Here is a 17,162-nt window from a genome sequence, read left to right as displayed (position 1 = left end):
CCGAAAGCTGTTTTGACGATGAACGTCCTCGCGTTCTTGATGACCAAAGTGCCATCAGGTATGCCAGGAAATTCTCCAATGGTTGATGCGGACTGTGGCCCAGTTTCGTCACTACGAGAATACGGCACCCATCACGACCGTATGGAAAGTACGGATTTGCGATGTCCGGGCTCGTAGACCACGCAATCGTGTGCTTCAAATTCTCCTGGCTGTGATGTTGATCCAAGGGGTGGTATTGTTTGCAGGCCAGGGGGATGCGGCAGCCGAAAATGCCACCGCCTAGCCAGTACCATGATAGACTCGCGTCCATGATATCGGAGTCGCGGCGCGTCACATATTGGTGGATCGTTGGACGATACTGTGAAAGGAGGAGTAGTGGAGGAGGGAGGGGAAGAAGAAACAGTGGAGGAAAGGGCAACTGGACCCTGAGCGGAGGCAGCTCCCTCCCTCCACTCGCGAGCTTCACGTGTCAAAGTGAGACACCTCGCAACTTCTCACTTTGAATCTCACTACACCGTCACTCCATTGCACTGCATACAACGACTCATTGAGACACTCATACACCACCTCACGGGCCTACGACATCAAACGCAGCACCATGGCCAACTACGGCTACCAATCACCCCCGAACCAGCAGCCATATGCCGCACAACAGAATCTCAACTTCTACCAATCCTCATACTCCGCACAGCCAGTATCCGGGCAAAGCACACCTTTCCAAGCGGCATACGGGCAAGGTGGACACAACCAGGGCTACGGACAAGGCAACTATGCTTTCGGCGCATTTCCTGGTCAGCCAGGAGCGAGTGGGCAGATGGGCACAGGGCACGGTGGTCTGAGAACAGGGCTGTTGGCAGCTTTCGGCACAGAAGGATACGAAGGCGAGCCGCCGCTACTGGAAGAGCTGGGCGTGAACTTTCAGCATATTCAGACCAAGGTGAGTTATGACAAGCAACGAAACGGGAAAGAGCTACCTGCTGACGAATTGGCTATACAGACCCTCACAGTCCTCAACCCTCTTGGACGGATAGATCATCACATCATGGATGATGCTGATCTAGCGGGACCTCTGTTGTTCTGCGCACTTTTTGGCACATCGCTTCTTTTCGTAAGTGACCAACACCACATTACACATGTAGCATAAGCTGACAATCACAGTCCGGCAAGCTCTGGTTCGGCTACGTATGCGGTCTCGCAGCACTCGGCGCCTTTAGCTTGAACTTCGTCTTCAGCATGATGTCACCTCCACTTTCACAAGAAGAGATGAACGCCGCACAAAGCTCACAAAGCAACTACCACGGATCCTCTCACTTCTCGTCAACACTCACACTCGGTCGTTCCAGCTCTGTGCTGGGATACTGCTTGCTACCACTGGTGTTTGCAAGTCTGGTGGGCATTGTCGCGCCACTCGACAGCGTCTGGGGCTACGGCGTCGTCAGCATGGCTATTGCCTGGTGCACCTACTCCAGCTCCGCCATGTTCATTGTGGTCGGGAGGATGACGAGCATGAGGGCACTGGTCGCTTATCCTCTGGCGTTGTTCTACATTGGCTTCGGTATCATGGCTGTTTTCTCGAGTCGTGGAACTGGGACCATCGAGTCTGCTATGACAAAGCCACCTGTCGCTTGAGCATGGACAGCTGTCATTTACCAAGTTCCAGGATGACCGTCGAACACACCACAACTCATCCGCGAGAAGCCACTCCCTAGCAAGCCAGGAGCCGTCCGACAGCCTCAGCAGCTCTCGCAGCAACGTGCAGCATATTGTGCCCAGGGTGCTCTCGAACCAACCGCGGACCGTCGTATGACTGCTACGCTAAGCAGAGACATACCTCTTTCTAGTCAGCACATTGACTTCAAGGCGAGGCTTTGAGGCTTGAGCAAGTACGCTCGCGCAGTTTCAGAGCAGCAGGGCTGATTTGACATCTGCTGCACAGCTTGCTGAAATTAGTCGCCACCACTGGAGCTTACGTTGTACATCATGGTCTGGAGCTGTCGTGTACTCCTGGTCACTACTTGTCAGCTTCTATTCCCACCATGACCTCGAACGCCAATCTTATACCACCATCGTCAGCTTTCTTCAGATCACCCCCGCCTCGAGAATCTGTCACTTGCAGTGGCAGTTTTGCTGTTCCCTCGACAAAGTGTCTGGTATATCTCGGCGTGTTGCTCTCTCTGGTGCTCGTTCAATGATCCTTCGCGCGTCTTGGTCGACCTCTCTCTTCGCAGGACCATCGGCTTCGGCGCCCACCTCTGACACATCCTTCTGTACAGCTTCTCATGTGATTCCTCTGGCAGTGGAGGGCTTTCGCAATGCTTATAGTATTCGGCACGCCATCTTGCCAGCTTCTGATAAAGATTGTACTTGCGCGTTTTCAGCGCGAACCTGCGATCATTGGACAACGACGCCATATGACCAAGGGCCGCAGCCGCCGCATCAACCACTTCCACCATCGACCCGCCATTCGCTCCAATTCTTTCGGCTTGCACCGCTGCCGCCTCAATACCAGCTTGCATATAACCCGCCGAGTACGATGCCGCGATCTGGAAAGGTCCATCACGGTGCGTTTCTCGCGCGACCTCGTTTCTCGCCACAACGCTCGCGACGTCCAGGGCGAGGGAACGATTCCAGATCAGTTCCAGCATCGGAACAATCTTTGGCACGGTCTCCCATTGCGGGCAAGAGATCGCGAAAACCACTTTCCGCATTGCTTTGCCTCCCATCTCTTGGACTCGCCCCGCAATCCATCGTGCTGCGCTGAGAAACTGGTCCATGAACAAATCCACCTGAAACGTGTTCAACTGATAATAGACCGGCAGCGCCTCGTTCCGGATGAGCTTCGAGGCCATCAAGAGATGCGGCATTCTGATGATCCCAAACGGTTTCTGCGCACGAATCGTTCTGGCTTCAGGTAGCACCAACTCGTAGATTTGTACACGAAGCTCGGCTGGTAGATCCAGGAATGAAGTTTTCCCTTTTGTACTCGCACTACTTGTAGTCGTTGGTGCGATGCGCGAGAGCGTGTTGTCGAGGGAAGCGGTCAGGGAGTGGTAGAAGTTCGTAGTCGTTGCCATGCTGGCTGTGGCGGCTCGGGCGTGTTGCAAGCGGCGACGGCGCTTGACCAGGGCGGTCGCGGTGGACATGGTGATGTGGTGGTAGGAAGTGGGAGTGAGGATGAGGATGAGGTCGTGTGTTGTTGCTGCTTCTGAAAAAGTTGTTGGGATGGGATATTGTGAGTCATCGGTAGAAACAGCGGAAGGACGGGAAGCATATCATAGTCTCAATAGGTGATGTTTGATACTACTTTGCTTTGCTCCGCTCAGACTATATCTACACCCTCCTCAACCTTCTCTGCAACCGCCTCCTCCTCATCGGCGTCTGCGGCTGCTTCCACTCCGGCTGATCAGGATCCGCTCCCACCAAACAATTCACCGTCTCAGCGCCCTCACCAGCATCATTGATCTCGCTCCCTACTGGCGCCTTATACCGACCCGTCAACTTGATGTAGCTATCCAACGCATCCACCAAAGACCTCCCAGCCTGTAAACTCGCCTCAGCCCTCGAGTGCGAGTAGGTGGTAAGTAACTGCTTCGCGCCCTCGCGGTCTCCGGCGTTGATGAAGAGTTGTGCGGCGCGCTCATAGAGGGCGACGTTGGAGAGGGAAGCGTTTTCGAGACCGTGGAGGATTTCTTGGACGTAGGGGAGGAAGTGGGACGGTTGAGTGCATGTGTTGTAGAGGATTTGTTTGAAGATCAGGCCGGCGAAGTGGGTCGCTTCTTGAAATTGGTAGTCTGTGTTTAGGAAGGAGGATGATGCGCCGGTGGTGAGATAGCGATGCTCGGCATACTCTGGTGGGATGGAGTTGACGCCTAGCCACCAGGGGTTGAAAGGGGCCGTTACAGATGATGTGGGTGCTATCCAGAGACGGAAGAGGTCCGGGTCTGTGTGGTTGTTCAACGAGAGAACTTGGCCGTAGCCCGCTTCATCGTCGGAAATGCGGTAGTCACGGACACGTTCGATAAGGTCTTGCTCAGTGACGGGGACCATTGCGAGGGTTGCTTCTTCCAATGCGGCTTGGGACATGTACTTAAAGCCACCGTCGCGGGCAGTGTAGTTACCTTGGAGGCCATAGACTTTGAAGATATTGAAAGGGTCTGTGCTATTGGGACTCCACCAGCCTTGCTCAACTGCGAAAGATACCAGGTTGGGCGAGCCAAGGAAGTCCTCTGCCGCCGTGGCGTTGGTGTCGTAGTTGGTTGGGAAGTCCTCGATATAGCCTGGGTAAAGGACCCGGACTTCGTCGGACCTAAGACTTTCCGCAGCCCAGAGCTTTTGACCACCTGCAAACTGCCAGACAACCCAGCCTTCGTCCTTGTCGGCGATGAGGTGCGAGTTGCCGCCGTAGTCCGCATAGCCGTATTTGGCAATCAAGTCGCCAAGAATCTCCACACCTTCACGCGCATTACTTGCCCTCTCCATCACAACCCGTGCAAGGTCCGAATACTGCAGTCCCAGCTGCGGCGTAGGCGTCATGTCCCACAGCTCAGTCCTCGTCTCAGCCCAGACATCACGAACAGCGACCCCTTTCTCATTCAGCCCACCGTTCGTAAGTGGTGCCGGGAAGCCTTCGAAGTCGGAGTACTCCATTGAGATATACCGGAAGGTATGATCCACTTGCGGGATCTGGATGAGTTCTCCAGGCAAGACAGCGTCCGCCGTTACTCCAACAGTAATCGTCTCGTTGGGTCCATGGTCCTTGGCTGGGAATATCTGGAGCCAGTGGGAGGACACTTCCTCACCTGTACCGCCAACCATTACGCTACCGTCTGCCGTCAAATCTTTGCCGACATAGAAGGCATAGCTCGCGGCTGCTGGTGCCGCTAGGAGCAATGCTGAGCTCACACATTTGAGCATAGTGGCCGAACCTGTCATGCTCGCTATATTTGATTGCTTCACCAGAAGGTCAACGATAGTGAGGATAACAAGACGACATGCTGCAGGGCTGGCCGGCGGCCTTTGCAAGCCGGGAGTCATTCAAGGCTTGCATGTCTAGCGCTTCTACAAACCGACAAGCTCGGCCAAGGTTTCACTTCGTCCTGCTTGGCAGCATGGGTCAGTTGCTTCTACACGAGATCACCTGACACTTCAAGACGTCGGCACTTCCTGAACACTTCATCGCCAAAGCAAACCATCTCAGCTGTGAACAGCGTCTCCAATTGCCTTTGACAGCCTCCGGTAGTCCATCAGCAGAGCGTGGATCTCACCGACCTTCAGCTCATGCGCACTTTCCACTTCCAGGAAACGTTTCTTTGGCGGTGGGATCTTCTTCAGTGTGGCCAGTGCCTCTCGCGCGTTCATATCATCATCACCCATAGCAACACTCTCCTTCGTGTTCGTTCGTTGTAGGGCCGCCGCACTATCGCCGTCCTTCATTGTCGCCGATGACTCAACGATGTCGCTAAGCTTAGCATTTTGAGCTGAGTTCTCGGCTGCCGTTGACTGAGCCGGCTGAGCTGACGATCCAACAGTACCCGCACGACCAAAGCGTGGGAAGCTTGGCATCCCAAACTTGTTGAGCTGATTTAGTGGGTTGATATTCGCGAAGAGGTTGCCTTGCAGTGTAGTCGGCTCAGCCGCTTTCGTGGTGGACTTGCTGTCCCAAGTCACCGTTCGCCTTACGCTTTCACCAGACTTGGAACTGTCGACACTGCGATCCCGTGGCTGCTTGCGCCCACCTATCAGGTCTAGTACCTTGTTGTCGGCAGGCTTGCTGTTGCTGTTCAGCGGATCATCTACGCCAGGACTGCTGTGACCACTAATCGACAACGAGTCTTCCTGTTCGTTAGGCGGCGTACTGACGAGCTTCTTCGCGTCTTCCAAGGTCTTCGGCATCATCGAAGATCCATTTCCGACCTGCTCCTTGAAGCGGCCAAACAGGAATTTCATGCTGTCATCAAGTGTGCCATTAACTGACTCGTATAGCTTGTCTGCAGAGTTGAGAAAGTTGTCTCTGCCTGCCTCTATTCGATCGATGTTTGACTGTATCAAACCCGAGATTCTTCGTTGGTGAAGTTGAGGTCGCTTCTGTATGCCGGGCGAGGGCAATGCAGCCTTCATGCTCGTGGCACTGCTGCTATCTGGTGTGCTCTGATCACTGGATATTGCTGTCGCTGGTGACAAGCCAGGTGTCAATGTCCTGGCTACCGTGGGGCGCGGTGTCACCTCGACCGGCGCTTTGTCAAGTGTGGGAGTCGAGGGTCGACTACCGCTGTTTTGAGATTGTGCTTTGGCTGGACCTTCGGGGAGTTCATCCTCCCTCAAAGATGACAGATCAACCGTCTCCAAGAAGGAGATGGCAGCCTCCAGATTGACCAAGCAGTATGCAGCCTCGCCGTCGACTTTGCTCGAGGTACGGAACCTCTGGATGAAGTTGAGGTTGCTGACCACATTAGTCCCTTCTGGTGGAGATGTGATCAGCGTGTAGATCAGGGTCGGCAGAATCTCGTCTGCTGATGACGAGGATGGGAAGTGCTGCGTGAGAGTCTCGACGATAGCTTTGTGAGCAGCTTTCAGATGTTCCAGCTTTCCGAGTGGGTAGTGGTCGTCGTCCATGCGAATCAGAGCTTCTCTAGCTGCAGACAGCGACTGGTTGATCTCTTCCTCTTTCTCTTCCGCTGTCTTCCTCACGTCGGCTTTCGCCTGATCTGTGGTGTCCATATGCAGCTCTTTCAATCCAATGCCCACCAAGGACAGAGCCGCTGTTCTCGAGCGCAGTTTCTCATCTCTTGCATCATCGTCCGTACTTCGATGCTTCCATATCTTCTCATACACCTTCTCGCACACTCCTCGCTCCACAGCCTCTTCGAGCGCGATCTTCTTGTGCTCCAGCAACTTTCTGGCCCTCTTTCTGTCAGACACTTCTGACGCCGTGAGCATCTCTCCACCCGTGGCAGAGTCATCTAATGTAGTGGAGCCTTTCCTCGCGCCAGATCCTGCTCTCGGTCTGCCCAGCTGCTTCTTCGAACTCGAGCTTGCTGATGAAGCTGGAGGCGTTTCTCTGCCTATTCTCGAGGCAAGGATTGCAATGTGTGTAGATATGTGGCCGGCAGCTCGGTCGTAGAATTGCTGGAAGAGGTCGGATAAGTCGTCGGCACTCAGAGGCGTGGGATGCACTTTCGCAGATAATCGTTCGAGGAAGCGCTCGCAGTGTACCTTGATCTCAATAGGAAGTTCGTCAAACGTACTTGGGACGTTCAATGCCGGCTTTGCGGCCTCTATATGACTTCCAGCGTGCTCGTCGTCCTCGTTGTTCTCAAACACATCCGCCATCGGCTTCTTCCCTGCAAGTTCTGGTGATGTCGCTGTCTGTCGTGCTGCTGGCACTGCGGGGATGCCATTCCCTTGCAAAGTGCTCGCTCGCTTCCTGGGAGATAGCTCTGGCTCAGGGAAGTTGTCCATACGCGTGAATGACCTCGAGGCGTGCAGTGGTCGTGGTCTGTTATCAGTAGACATGGCTGTTGTGAGCGGAAGCGAGTCTGTCATTGTAGTGGTTGTACAGGAGCAATGCAGTGACACAGACTGTACGAACAAGTCTGGAGTCTCGGCAGATTAGGCAGATGGATAGAATACTTGTAGGACAATCCCTATGCCAGCAAGTTGGCTCCTCGGGGTGCGTTACGCGGCCGGGGATGGTTAATCAAGCTATCCGCCCTTCCGGCTTGCATCAGCAGCGAGCTTTCAGGCTTTAGTTCTATATGACTGTCGCAGGAAGCATGCAGGACGTCAAACGAGTGTAAGATGCTGCGAGAGCCAGCTCATCCACTCCAGGAGGCAGTTGTCTTGAGTCTGTACGACTGATGACCAGAATCACAAGCTGCCTCTTTCGTTTGGAGTACAGTCCTGGGCATAGTTTTTACAACCCCTGTTCTTCCACCTTTCTTCATTAGGAAGGATGTATCCACTGCTTGGCGTAGCTCACCACCTGGTGTGTCCTCCATTGTTGGCTATTACTGCCTCGCAGCGTTCTCGCATACTCTTGCATATACGTTGTATGTCCTCAGGTGTAAGCTTGGCCCATTCTTGATAGTGAGATTGAAGGTAGCAACACCTTCTGGGATGGACATGGATAGCCGGAAGGGGTTAGCGTAGATACAGGGGTTGTAGAAGCTATGCCCAGGACTGCAACGCCAACGACGATCTTTCACGTGCCATGCCCGATGGGGAACTTGGATGGAAACGGGTAGATCCGCTCCATGACGCAGCAACACCCTCGCACGTGAACTGCTGTCCCGCTCGGTGTATGCACTAAGGTATGAGTGTTCCTATGATCATCTATCTCTCGGAAGCAACAGCATCTATCACATGAGATGCACAACATACTCTCCTTCAGCTCTATCCAGAGCAGGATTTCTGGCAATGATCTGGAACGGTCGCCTTGTCTTGGCCTGCGTCTTGCTGATCGCAGGCTGCAGCGGGCAGGTCGATGCGGCGAGGACGCGAGAGCAGAGGAAGGCGTTTGGAAGTCCGAACATCGTGTTGCCACCAGGACCTGCGCATGAAGTCGCCAGTGCGAAACCTGCGAGAGCACTAGGCGAGAAGACTTTCGTACGTTGATCGTAAGTAGCGACTGGACAACAGCTGACGATGCGATAGACGCTTCGGCATGTCTACCACCACGGCACTCACAACTATCCTAACCTGCATCGATACATCGACATACAGCCCGAATCGAAGCTCCAGGTATCGTACGACGATGGGACGACCTACGAGGAAGCTGAAGTGGCGTTTAAGGCCAAGGCACAATCACGAATCGTCCAGCGTATGGCACATCGCAGTCATTCGGATATCGATGCCGTCCAGGTCCACTACTTCACTTATGGTCAACCAGCCGATGTCGAGTGGACCGAAGATGAGATTGCGGGACCAAATATCAGCGACAAGATCACAGTCTTGACATTTGCGAAGATGGCTGCGAACGCCTACATCTTCTCGCGCAAGGATGGAGAGTGGCAGCCTGTAAAAGGTGGCTTCAACTATACTGATGACTTTGGATGGGAACAAGATGGTCTTCGTGGGCATATTTTCGCGGACGAGGCAAACTCAACGGTGGTGATAGGTTTAAAGGGTACGTCTTCTTCCTGGACAGCTTCCCATTCACTGTGGCTGGGAATGGCCGTTGAATGCACAGGGCTCTGACAGTGATCCAGGTACATCACCCGCTATTTTCGATGGCGCCGACACCACCGGTAACGACAAGCTCAACGACAACCTCTTCGGCTCCTGCTGCTGCGCGCAAGGTGGACCGTTCACCTGGAAGAAAGTCTGTGACTGTGCCGGCAGCTCTGCGTATACCTGCAACAACACCTGCCTAGTGAAATCGTTGCGCGAAAAGGGTCACTACTACTGGGCAGTCAAGGATCTGTATCGTAATGTGACAGAACGCTACCCCGACTCCGAGGTTTGGCTATCGGGTCACTCCCTTGGCGGTGTAGTGAGCTCCCTACTTGGCCTGACTTATGGCCTCCCGACCCTCACCTTCGAAGCCTTCCCAGACGCGATGGCCGCATCTCGGCTCGGACTACCAACACCTCCCGGCTACAAGATTGGTTCACATCAGGCACGGCCAATGACAGGCATCCATCATTTCGGCCACACTGCTGATCCAATCTACATGGGATCCTGCAATGGTGGCACTTCTTTCTGCTCCATCGGCGGCTACGCATTTGAAGGCGTTTGCCACACTGGAGAGACTTGTACTTACGACACAGTCCGAGACTTGGGGTGGAGGGTGGGGATTGGGACCCACAAGATCGTGAGCGTTATAAAGGATGTTATCAAAGTGTACGATCAGCCGCCCAGCTGCGAGCAAGATGTGGAATGTGTTGATTGTTACAACTGGAAATACTTCGAGAACAACGGGACAGAGACAACCACGAGCAAAGCCAGCACTGCCACGTCTACCACGACACGGACACGGACAGAGACCTGCAAGACGCCCGGATGGTGGGGCTGCCTCGATGAATCGACAACTTCAGCTCCTACAACGTCGACGAGCACTTCCTCGTCTACATCTTCTACAAGAACTTGTGAGACACCTGGATGGTTTGGCTGCAAGGATGAAACAACGACCACATCTTCATCGAGCAGTATCAGCTCCCCAAGCGCCACTCCTGCTCCTACTATCACCACAACTTCATCACTGCCTACCTCCACGTCGACAAGTACCTGCAAGACGCCTGGTTGGTTCGGCTGCTACGATGAGTCGACAACGACATCCGCAACGCCAAAGCCATCCTCGACGGCTCGTACAGTGACGAAGACGAAGACGACCACCAGCGATGACGACGATTGTACATCTAGGGAATGGTTTGGCCTAATCTGTGTCGATCCTTCGCCTACGACAGCCTCTGGGTCGAGCCCTTCTTCCACGAATTTGCCTACTACAAGGCGGAAAATGTGTACAAAGAGGCACTGGTATGGCACTTGCAAGCAGTGGCGCTTTGACGACTTTGATCCTAAGAATGATCTTTGATGTACATATGATCTGATGGCGATAGATGAGGCGCTTAGAGGTGGGCTTGGGTTCAAATTGGTGATTCCTGACATTACATAGCGTTACGATACCAATATGTTGATAACAGTCATCGTCATGCCATCAGCTGTATTGTTCTGCTGCTTGTATAGATCTACCAGATTCACATTGGGAGTTCTTGCCTGAGGCGTGCATTCCAGACCCACTTTAAAGTTGAACCGCACTTTCCGTTCTTTGCAAAGCTGCTTCCTTTCACTTCACATGCTCCTTCCTGCCACGAGACTTGACACGCGCTTTCCAGCTTAGCGTAACGGCCCTGCATTTGCGAAGCTGCCATGTGAAGTCGAGCAAACAGCCGCGTCCCTTTTGGGTGACTTTCGACTTTTCCACGAAGATGTTCACATTCTGCGGCAAAACTTTGCACCCATCCACCACCGACACAATAACTTGACCACTAACCACGAGGACCACTGGAGCTTGGAGAACAGAACATAAGAAACCGCCAACATGGTATTCGGACCGATCCCAAATCGCGAGTATCATGAGCGCTTCATGCGCAAGGCCATCGACATGGCCGAGTTTGCGCTGGCATCGGATGAGACGCCTGTGGGATGTGTCTTTGTACACAACGGTGAGGTGATTGGACGCGGGATCAATGGCACGAATGCTTCTCTGAATGTGAGTACTCACTGTAGAAGACACCTACACTTCACTTCACCGGCTCATACCTCGCCGGTTTCTCATGATGAGACAATACAATATTACAAAAACATGATAGGAAGAGTCTGACCCATCCTTGATGGGCTTGATTATGATTATATACTCTGAACGCAACCCGCCGTGACAGATCCTCACCTCGGCGCACTGATATCGCGGTACATTTACTGACCAGACAATACAGGGCACCCGCCACGCAGAGTTCGTGGCCCTCGCCGAAATCATAGCCAAGCACCCGCAATCCATCATCAAGGAGACCGACCTCTACGTGACTGTCGAGCCATGTATCATGTGCGCCTCTGCACTCCGCCAGTACGGGATCCGTGCCGTCTACTTCGGCTGTCTCAACGACCGCTTCGGCGGCTGCGGTGGCGTCATGAACATCCACTCGGATCCTGGTGTCGACAAGTCTTATCCCGTGTATGGAGGCCTCTTCCGCGAGGAGGCGATCATGCTGCTGCGGAGGTTCTACGTGCAGGAGAATGAGAAAGGTAAACTCCCAGCTCTAAACTTCATTGACGGTGATCGTCTCTCTGACCTGTTTCATAGCCCCCGACCCAAAACCCAAGAAAAACCGCGAACTGAAAACCGAGATCCTCCCCGTAACCGTCACACCCCTCGACCAACGCGGTCCACGCTCTCCACCAATCCCCATCGCAACCCCAGCCATGGCGACTCCCGTCCTCGGAGCCCAGAGTATCAACCAGATCGTTGAGAAGCCTCTCGTGCGTCTGCCGCCAGCCAACAATAGCAAACAACATCCCACCGCCGTGCCACCAAAGGCAAACACCAAGCAGCAACCCCCTCAAGCTAAGCAGAATCAGCCCGTCAAGAATCCTCCCACCAGCACCACTGCCGAGAAGAAGAAGCCTAAGGAGAAACTTCCCCCGCCGGCAGGTCTAAGGGTTGAAAAGCCAGTGCCCGGAGCTAAAGGCTTCGCTGCTCTTGGGGATGAGGTTGAGTGTTGAAGGGTGAGTAGTCCATGATGGAACACCGAGATATCGGGCAGGGGTACTTGTATGATACTACGACGAAGTGAGCTACCAAATTGCTGAGAAGATCGAGGGCACATACCCCTGCTTTCCACGAGAGCATGGCAAGGGTCAAGATCAGTATGTCCAAGGTAGGACTACAACAGAGCTACGATTAGAAATAGAACATGATACCCAGGGAAGAGAGGAAGTCAGCATAATGGAGTTTCACGGGTTCTGTTCTCATTTCGAAGTAGTAGTAGTAAATCACATATCTCCTCCACCCTTTCCGCTTTGGTCCAAAAAATTCCCGACTCGCCTCTTGTCATGCACGTGTTTGCTACATTGGCCGGGCTGCCGTGCCTGGCGCTACTTGTCCGTCTCCGTTGACAGCCGCCGGGCGTACAGATGCAGCCACTTCACGCGCAGTTGTGTAGGCCTGTCCTAAAGTCAACGCGGTGGAGAGCTGCCATCGTCTCGACTTTTGTGGCAGTGGCGGAGTGCTACGATAGTGGTGGCGGGCCCGGTCGCGCTGTCCAGCTTCGTATGAATGGTCAATACCTCGTCATTCCGTTGCCAGCCAGTGGTCAAAGATGCCATGTTCGTCGTGGTAACAATAGCTTTCTCTTTTTCACATCATCTCCATGATCCTCATGCACGATATGTCACTTTGCATCTTGTTGCTCATGCTCCGGGCCATCCATTCCCACCACTCCATCCTTCCTCAAGCGTTCTATCTTCCAGCATCCGGACGAAATTCCGATCCTGACCTGTTTGCTGCCTTTGACCTCCTGCTCGGCTCGTCCGCCGGCGTCCACCGATGTTGCCAACATCAGAGTTTGTTCCATCCGTTGCGGGCGGATAGTATGCCGGGCTTGGCTGCAATCTGATCGGCGCGTTCGGGTCAAGATGGCTGACCACTCTTTGTAACGACGCGGGAATGCCATTGCCGTCCATTGTGCTTGCCCTTTGTCGTCCCGCGCGTGTGGTTGCTTGGGCATACAAGTTCGGCTGCGCTTGCTGGGCATATCCTTGCATTGCGGCGGCTGGAGGTGGCTGTTGTACCATCGGTACTTGTTGGCCATACGCCGATGTCGAAGGCGGATTCGCGGGATATGGTGGCGGTGCTCCTTGGTGGCTCGGACTGTACATGTTGCCACCATACATTGCCTGCTGAGGTTGAGGTACGTGCGGCGATGCTGGGTAAGCTGGCCCCATATGCATCTGTTGCGTGTATGCTGCAGCTTGCTGTGCTTGCTGCTGTTGAGCAGCTTGGGCCTGTTGCGCTCGTTGTCTCGACAAAGCTTCTGCTTGCTGCTGTTGCTGTACACCTGGCGCTGGTGATCTGCTCACGTTCTTGAGGCTCATCTGCGGTTGGAAAGGACCCGTGAACTTCTGCTGTGTGATGAATGGGTGCGTTCGTGCTTGTTGTGGCGTCCATCGCTCGAGCGGGTTGATGTTGAGCAAGCCATGTACGAAGTCGATGAAGGCTTCGCGGTTGGCCATTTCTGCAGACGGTTAGCACTGTTCTGTCACCACATTCTGCTTTCACTCACCTCGCTCGATCTCATTCTGCTTCATGCCCTTCCTTGGCATTGGATACGCTCGGATGATATCTGGCAGCCGTGTCTGTTGGAAGTACTTTTTGCTTGGCTGCTCCTTTGTTCCATGTTCCCTCGAGTACTGCTCCATCGACTTCAGTCTGTACGTTCTTCGTCCGAACTCATCATGAACTTTCTCGAAGAACTCTCCCGACTGCTTTCCGACCTCCAACATCCAGTATGGTGGTAGTCCGAGCATTTCTGTTATCCTCGAAACCTGGTTGTACTCGGACGATCCGGGGAACAACGGCAGACCAAGGAACAACTCCACCACGATGCAGCCCAAAGACCACATATCGATGGCCGCAGAGTATGGCAGACCTAGCAGCACCTCCGGCGATCGGTAGAAGCGGGACTGGATGTAGGTATATACAGTTTGTCGTTCGTCGCATGCCGAACCAAAATCGATAATCTTGATAATCGGACTCTCAAGACTAGGAAAAAATTAGCAGATGACAGCAGAACATCTGAATCTAACACTCACTTTTTCAACAGAATGTTCTCTGGCTTCAAATCACAATGGATCAGCTTCGCTTTGCTGAGCAGACACAGCCCATTAAGCAATTGCTGCGCAAATACGCGGACCAGTGTGGTACTCAAACCTCGGAACTGATTCTGCTTGATCAACTCATACAAGTTGACCGACAACAGCTCAAACACCAGACACAAATGCTGCCTGTGAATGAAGGTGTCCTTCAGCCGTAGTATGTGGTGGTCGTCGTTCTTGTCCATTCGCCCGTTCAGCAGGTCCAGCACTGACACCTCCATCATACTCTGGTTGAAATATGCGGTCTTGTTCTTAACCACCTTCACTGCCACCACTTCTTGCGTCTTCAAATTCTGACATTTCACCACTTGACCAAACGTTCCCTGACCCAGCACGTCCAGAATCAGATATCGGTTTTTGTGGTTCGTCTCTTCCGAGCCCAGGATATCGTTCACATAGAGAATGTAATCGCTGTCTTCGTTGTCATACCCATCGTTCTTGACGCCCTTGCTCGGCTTCGTCAACACTCGTCTCGGATTTCGCGATGACTCGTACTGGAACTGAGGATTGCATATGCGGTATGTCGCAGGCAAGTGACTCGTCAGCGCTGCCAGCGGGCTGATAAATCCGCCTTCTGGAGCTGCTCTTCGGAACGGCGGCTGTGCATTGATCCTCGGCTCCATGTCGTTCAATGATTGCACCTTCCTGAACTGCGGTACCTCATCGTTCCGGGTCGACATCCCTTGGTGGTACTGCTGTTGCTGGGGTTGCTGCTGCTTCTGCGGGTCTGTTTCGTTTCCGAAAGCAGCGTTGAGTTGCTGAGTCGCGGACTGCGGGTAGTAGGCATTGGGCGACAAACCCGACTGCAGCGGAGGCAGTTGTGTGTGTTGCGCGCGTGACGAAGACGGCGGCGATGCGTAGTACCGCTGCTGGTTTGTGGGCGAACTGTATTGACTCTGACTAATGCGATTGGGCGATTGTCGTGCAGCTTGTTGAGGGGTGTATGAAGTATACTGGTTCGCAGACAGCTGCTGTGGTTGCGCTGGACTCGAGACATAGTTCGTCGGCTCGGTGTTCATGGGTGAGTAACGCGACTGCCGCGTGTTGGCTTCCTCTTGCTGCATGTTTGCAGGCCGATATTGCGCCGACAGCCGGCTCGTGCTGGGTGGACGAGCATACTTTTGCTTGTTGAAGGGGTCGGCGTCCATGTCCACGTCCATATCGCTGCCATTGTAGTCCATGTTCGATCGGGCGCGGGATGCTGCGTCAGACGTCGGGGTGGAAATGTTCATAGACGCCGTGCGCGAGGCGATCGACGGGGAGTTGTATGCCTCGTACTTGGTGCCGGCGGAGCCAAGCGCGGCGGTGGTGGAAGGAGTGGAAGGTAGGTACTGCTGCTGTTGCGGGAGGGTGCCCGAGGGCGGAGAGTGCAGTGGGGTATGTGTTTGCGAGGAGTGTGCTTCGTTGTATGCGGCGGACGGGGCTAGCTGGTTGTCGTTGGCGGCATGTCGAGGAGTGGTAGCAGCAGAGTCGTGGGGAAACAAAGTCGCAATGCCGTTGAACTGCGCAGTGTCCATCGAAGGCCGCGCTCAATGACTGGAACTAGGTAGGACTGGCAGTCTGGGACTCGTGCTGGCAGCGACCCAATGCAGCGGCTCAGCAAGTGCCTGCTGCTGGTGGGAAGAGGCCGTCAGCGTTCCAGCAGGCAGTTTAGCGCTTGCTTGCTCCAGTGCCAGCAGATGACAGCACCCGCTATTCTACAAGCGACTACCACGGAGCAGCACGCAGCACACAGCACACAGCACACAGCGCGCAGCACGCAGCACGCAGCGAGGCTGAGTCTGCCGCTGCAATGTGTGCAAGTGGGCCGTCGTTGCAAGTGACGCACAGGCTGCTGGTACTGCGACTCGCTGCCTGCGCGGCGGAGGGCGGAAAGGTGTATTCTGCGAATGGCAACAATAGCTTTGATGTGGCGGTTCAAGTGGAAGCGAGGCTAGGACAAAGCGTGCCCAAGGTCGTTGGGTTCGGGTTCGAGTGTTGATTGTTCGCGACTGGCCGGTGCAATGGTCAACGTGCTGCCAGAAAGCAGCCTGCTCGAGCAGGCGTCGAGATTGTGAGCGTCGGTAACGAGGAAGACGTCGAGCAGTGCACTGACTTTCGGATGACGAGCCCAGCCTCAGCGAAGAGGGAGGGACAGGCGGCAGTGCAAGGAAAGGCCAGATCAAAACTTGGTGGAGAACTGCTGAGTCTCGCTTTGACGAGGCATCACTTCAATGCCACGACTCCTCGAACACCACGTTGTACGCGTTGCCATCCATTCTAAGCATGCCACACCGGTCGGCGGTATGCTGCCAATGCGTTCTCGTACAGTTGGTCGACACGACGCCTGGCTCAGTATTGGCCCGGGATTGGTCATTCGGCTTCAGATGCCCATGTTCGCTGCCCAACTCTACGACACATGAAACACGCATACACATGACACCATCATACCCAACGTCGCCGACATCAATGAATCTGCATCTCCTGATCACGACCGACCAGGAGGCAGGATTGAAGCAAATACTTATGCCTCGTTCTTCGACGAGAAACGCTGTAAACAACATCCGTAATGCGATTCACTTCTCCCCCGAACATCCTCAATCATACGACTCTCGCTCGATCCGAATTGTCAGATGGCAACAAGACTCCGTCGCAAACCGTCGTGAGTGGGACACTAAGGTCTTCAGACCATCCCAGCGGTCGACATTATTGCCGCCGTCGCTCCCACGATGAAGTCGCGTTCGAGGCATGAGCACAACTACGCAGGCTGCGTATAGTCCATACCGCCGATGGGAAAATAGAAAATGGTTTCCATG

The 17,162-nt window shown here is 54.1% G+C and overlaps 7 protein-coding genes across 7 annotated transcripts; 3 read left to right on the top strand and 4 right to left on the bottom strand.

The window, feature by feature from the left end:
- Positions 1 to 598: 598 nt before the first annotated feature.
- On the top strand, positions 599 to 1,629 carry CLAFUR5_10045 (uncharacterized protein; the record flags this gene model as incomplete). The annotated part of the gene is made up of 3 exons (XM_047909193.1): positions 599 to 937; positions 998 to 1,108; positions 1,159 to 1,629. The coding sequence occupies 3 exons, from the start codon at positions 599 to 601 to the stop codon at positions 1,627 to 1,629; spliced, it is 921 nt and encodes a 306-aa protein (XP_047764141.1).
- Positions 1,630 to 2,084: 455 nt separating this feature from the next.
- On the bottom strand, positions 2,085 to 3,143 carry CLAFUR5_10044 (uncharacterized protein; the record flags this gene model as incomplete). The annotated part of the gene is made up of 1 exon (XM_047909192.1): positions 2,085 to 3,143. The coding sequence occupies one exon, from the start codon at positions 3,141 to 3,143 to the stop codon at positions 2,085 to 2,087; it is 1,059 nt and encodes a 352-aa protein (XP_047764039.1).
- A 187-nt stretch (positions 3,144 to 3,330) lies between these two features.
- On the bottom strand, positions 3,331 to 5,034 carry CLAFUR5_10043 (uncharacterized protein; the record flags this gene model as incomplete). The annotated part of the gene is made up of 1 exon (XM_047909191.1): positions 3,331 to 5,034. One exon carries the CDS (start codon positions 5,032 to 5,034, stop codon positions 3,331 to 3,333), a length of 1,704 nt encoding a protein of 567 aa, XP_047764242.1.
- A 159-nt stretch (positions 5,035 to 5,193) lies between these two features.
- CLAFUR5_10042 (Vacuolar protein sorting-associated protein 9b) lies at positions 5,194 to 7,542 on the bottom strand (the record flags this gene model as incomplete). The annotated part of the gene is made up of 1 exon (XM_047909190.1): positions 5,194 to 7,542. One exon carries the CDS (start codon positions 7,540 to 7,542, stop codon positions 5,194 to 5,196), a length of 2,349 nt encoding a protein of 782 aa, XP_047764243.1.
- Positions 7,543 to 8,361: 819 nt separating this feature from the next.
- Positions 8,362 to 10,531, top strand: CLAFUR5_10041 (Putative lipase ATG15; the record flags this gene model as incomplete). Its single annotated transcript, XM_047909189.1, has 3 exons — positions 8,362 to 8,604; positions 8,653 to 9,124; positions 9,207 to 10,531. 3 exons carry the CDS (start codon positions 8,362 to 8,364, stop codon positions 10,529 to 10,531), a joined length of 2,040 nt encoding a protein of 679 aa, XP_047764244.1.
- Positions 10,532 to 11,038: 507 nt separating this feature from the next.
- CLAFUR5_10040 (tRNA-specific adenosine deaminase subunit tad2) lies at positions 11,039 to 12,216 on the top strand (the record flags this gene model as incomplete). The annotated part of the gene is made up of 3 exons (XM_047909188.1): positions 11,039 to 11,209; positions 11,433 to 11,739; positions 11,798 to 12,216. 3 exons carry the CDS (start codon positions 11,039 to 11,041, stop codon positions 12,214 to 12,216), a joined length of 897 nt encoding a protein of 298 aa, XP_047764245.1.
- Positions 12,217 to 12,903: 687 nt separating this feature from the next.
- CLAFUR5_10039 (Dual specificity protein kinase) lies at positions 12,904 to 15,884 on the bottom strand (the record flags this gene model as incomplete). The annotated part of the gene is made up of 3 exons (XM_047909187.1): positions 12,904 to 13,727; positions 13,776 to 14,254; positions 14,305 to 15,884. The coding sequence occupies 3 exons, from the start codon at positions 15,882 to 15,884 to the stop codon at positions 12,904 to 12,906; spliced, it is 2,883 nt and encodes a 960-aa protein (XP_047764657.1).
- Between the last annotated feature and the right edge of the window lie 1,278 nt (positions 15,885 to 17,162).

This window comes from Fulvia fulva, chromosome 7 (genome assembly GCF_020509005.1).
Source record: "Fulvia fulva chromosome 7, complete sequence".
NCBI classification, from domain to species: domain Eukaryota; kingdom Fungi; phylum Ascomycota; class Dothideomycetes; order Mycosphaerellales; family Mycosphaerellaceae; genus Fulvia; species Fulvia fulva.
The sequence above is the reverse complement of the archived record's forward strand: the minus strand, read 5'-3'. Positions and strand labels throughout refer to the sequence as shown.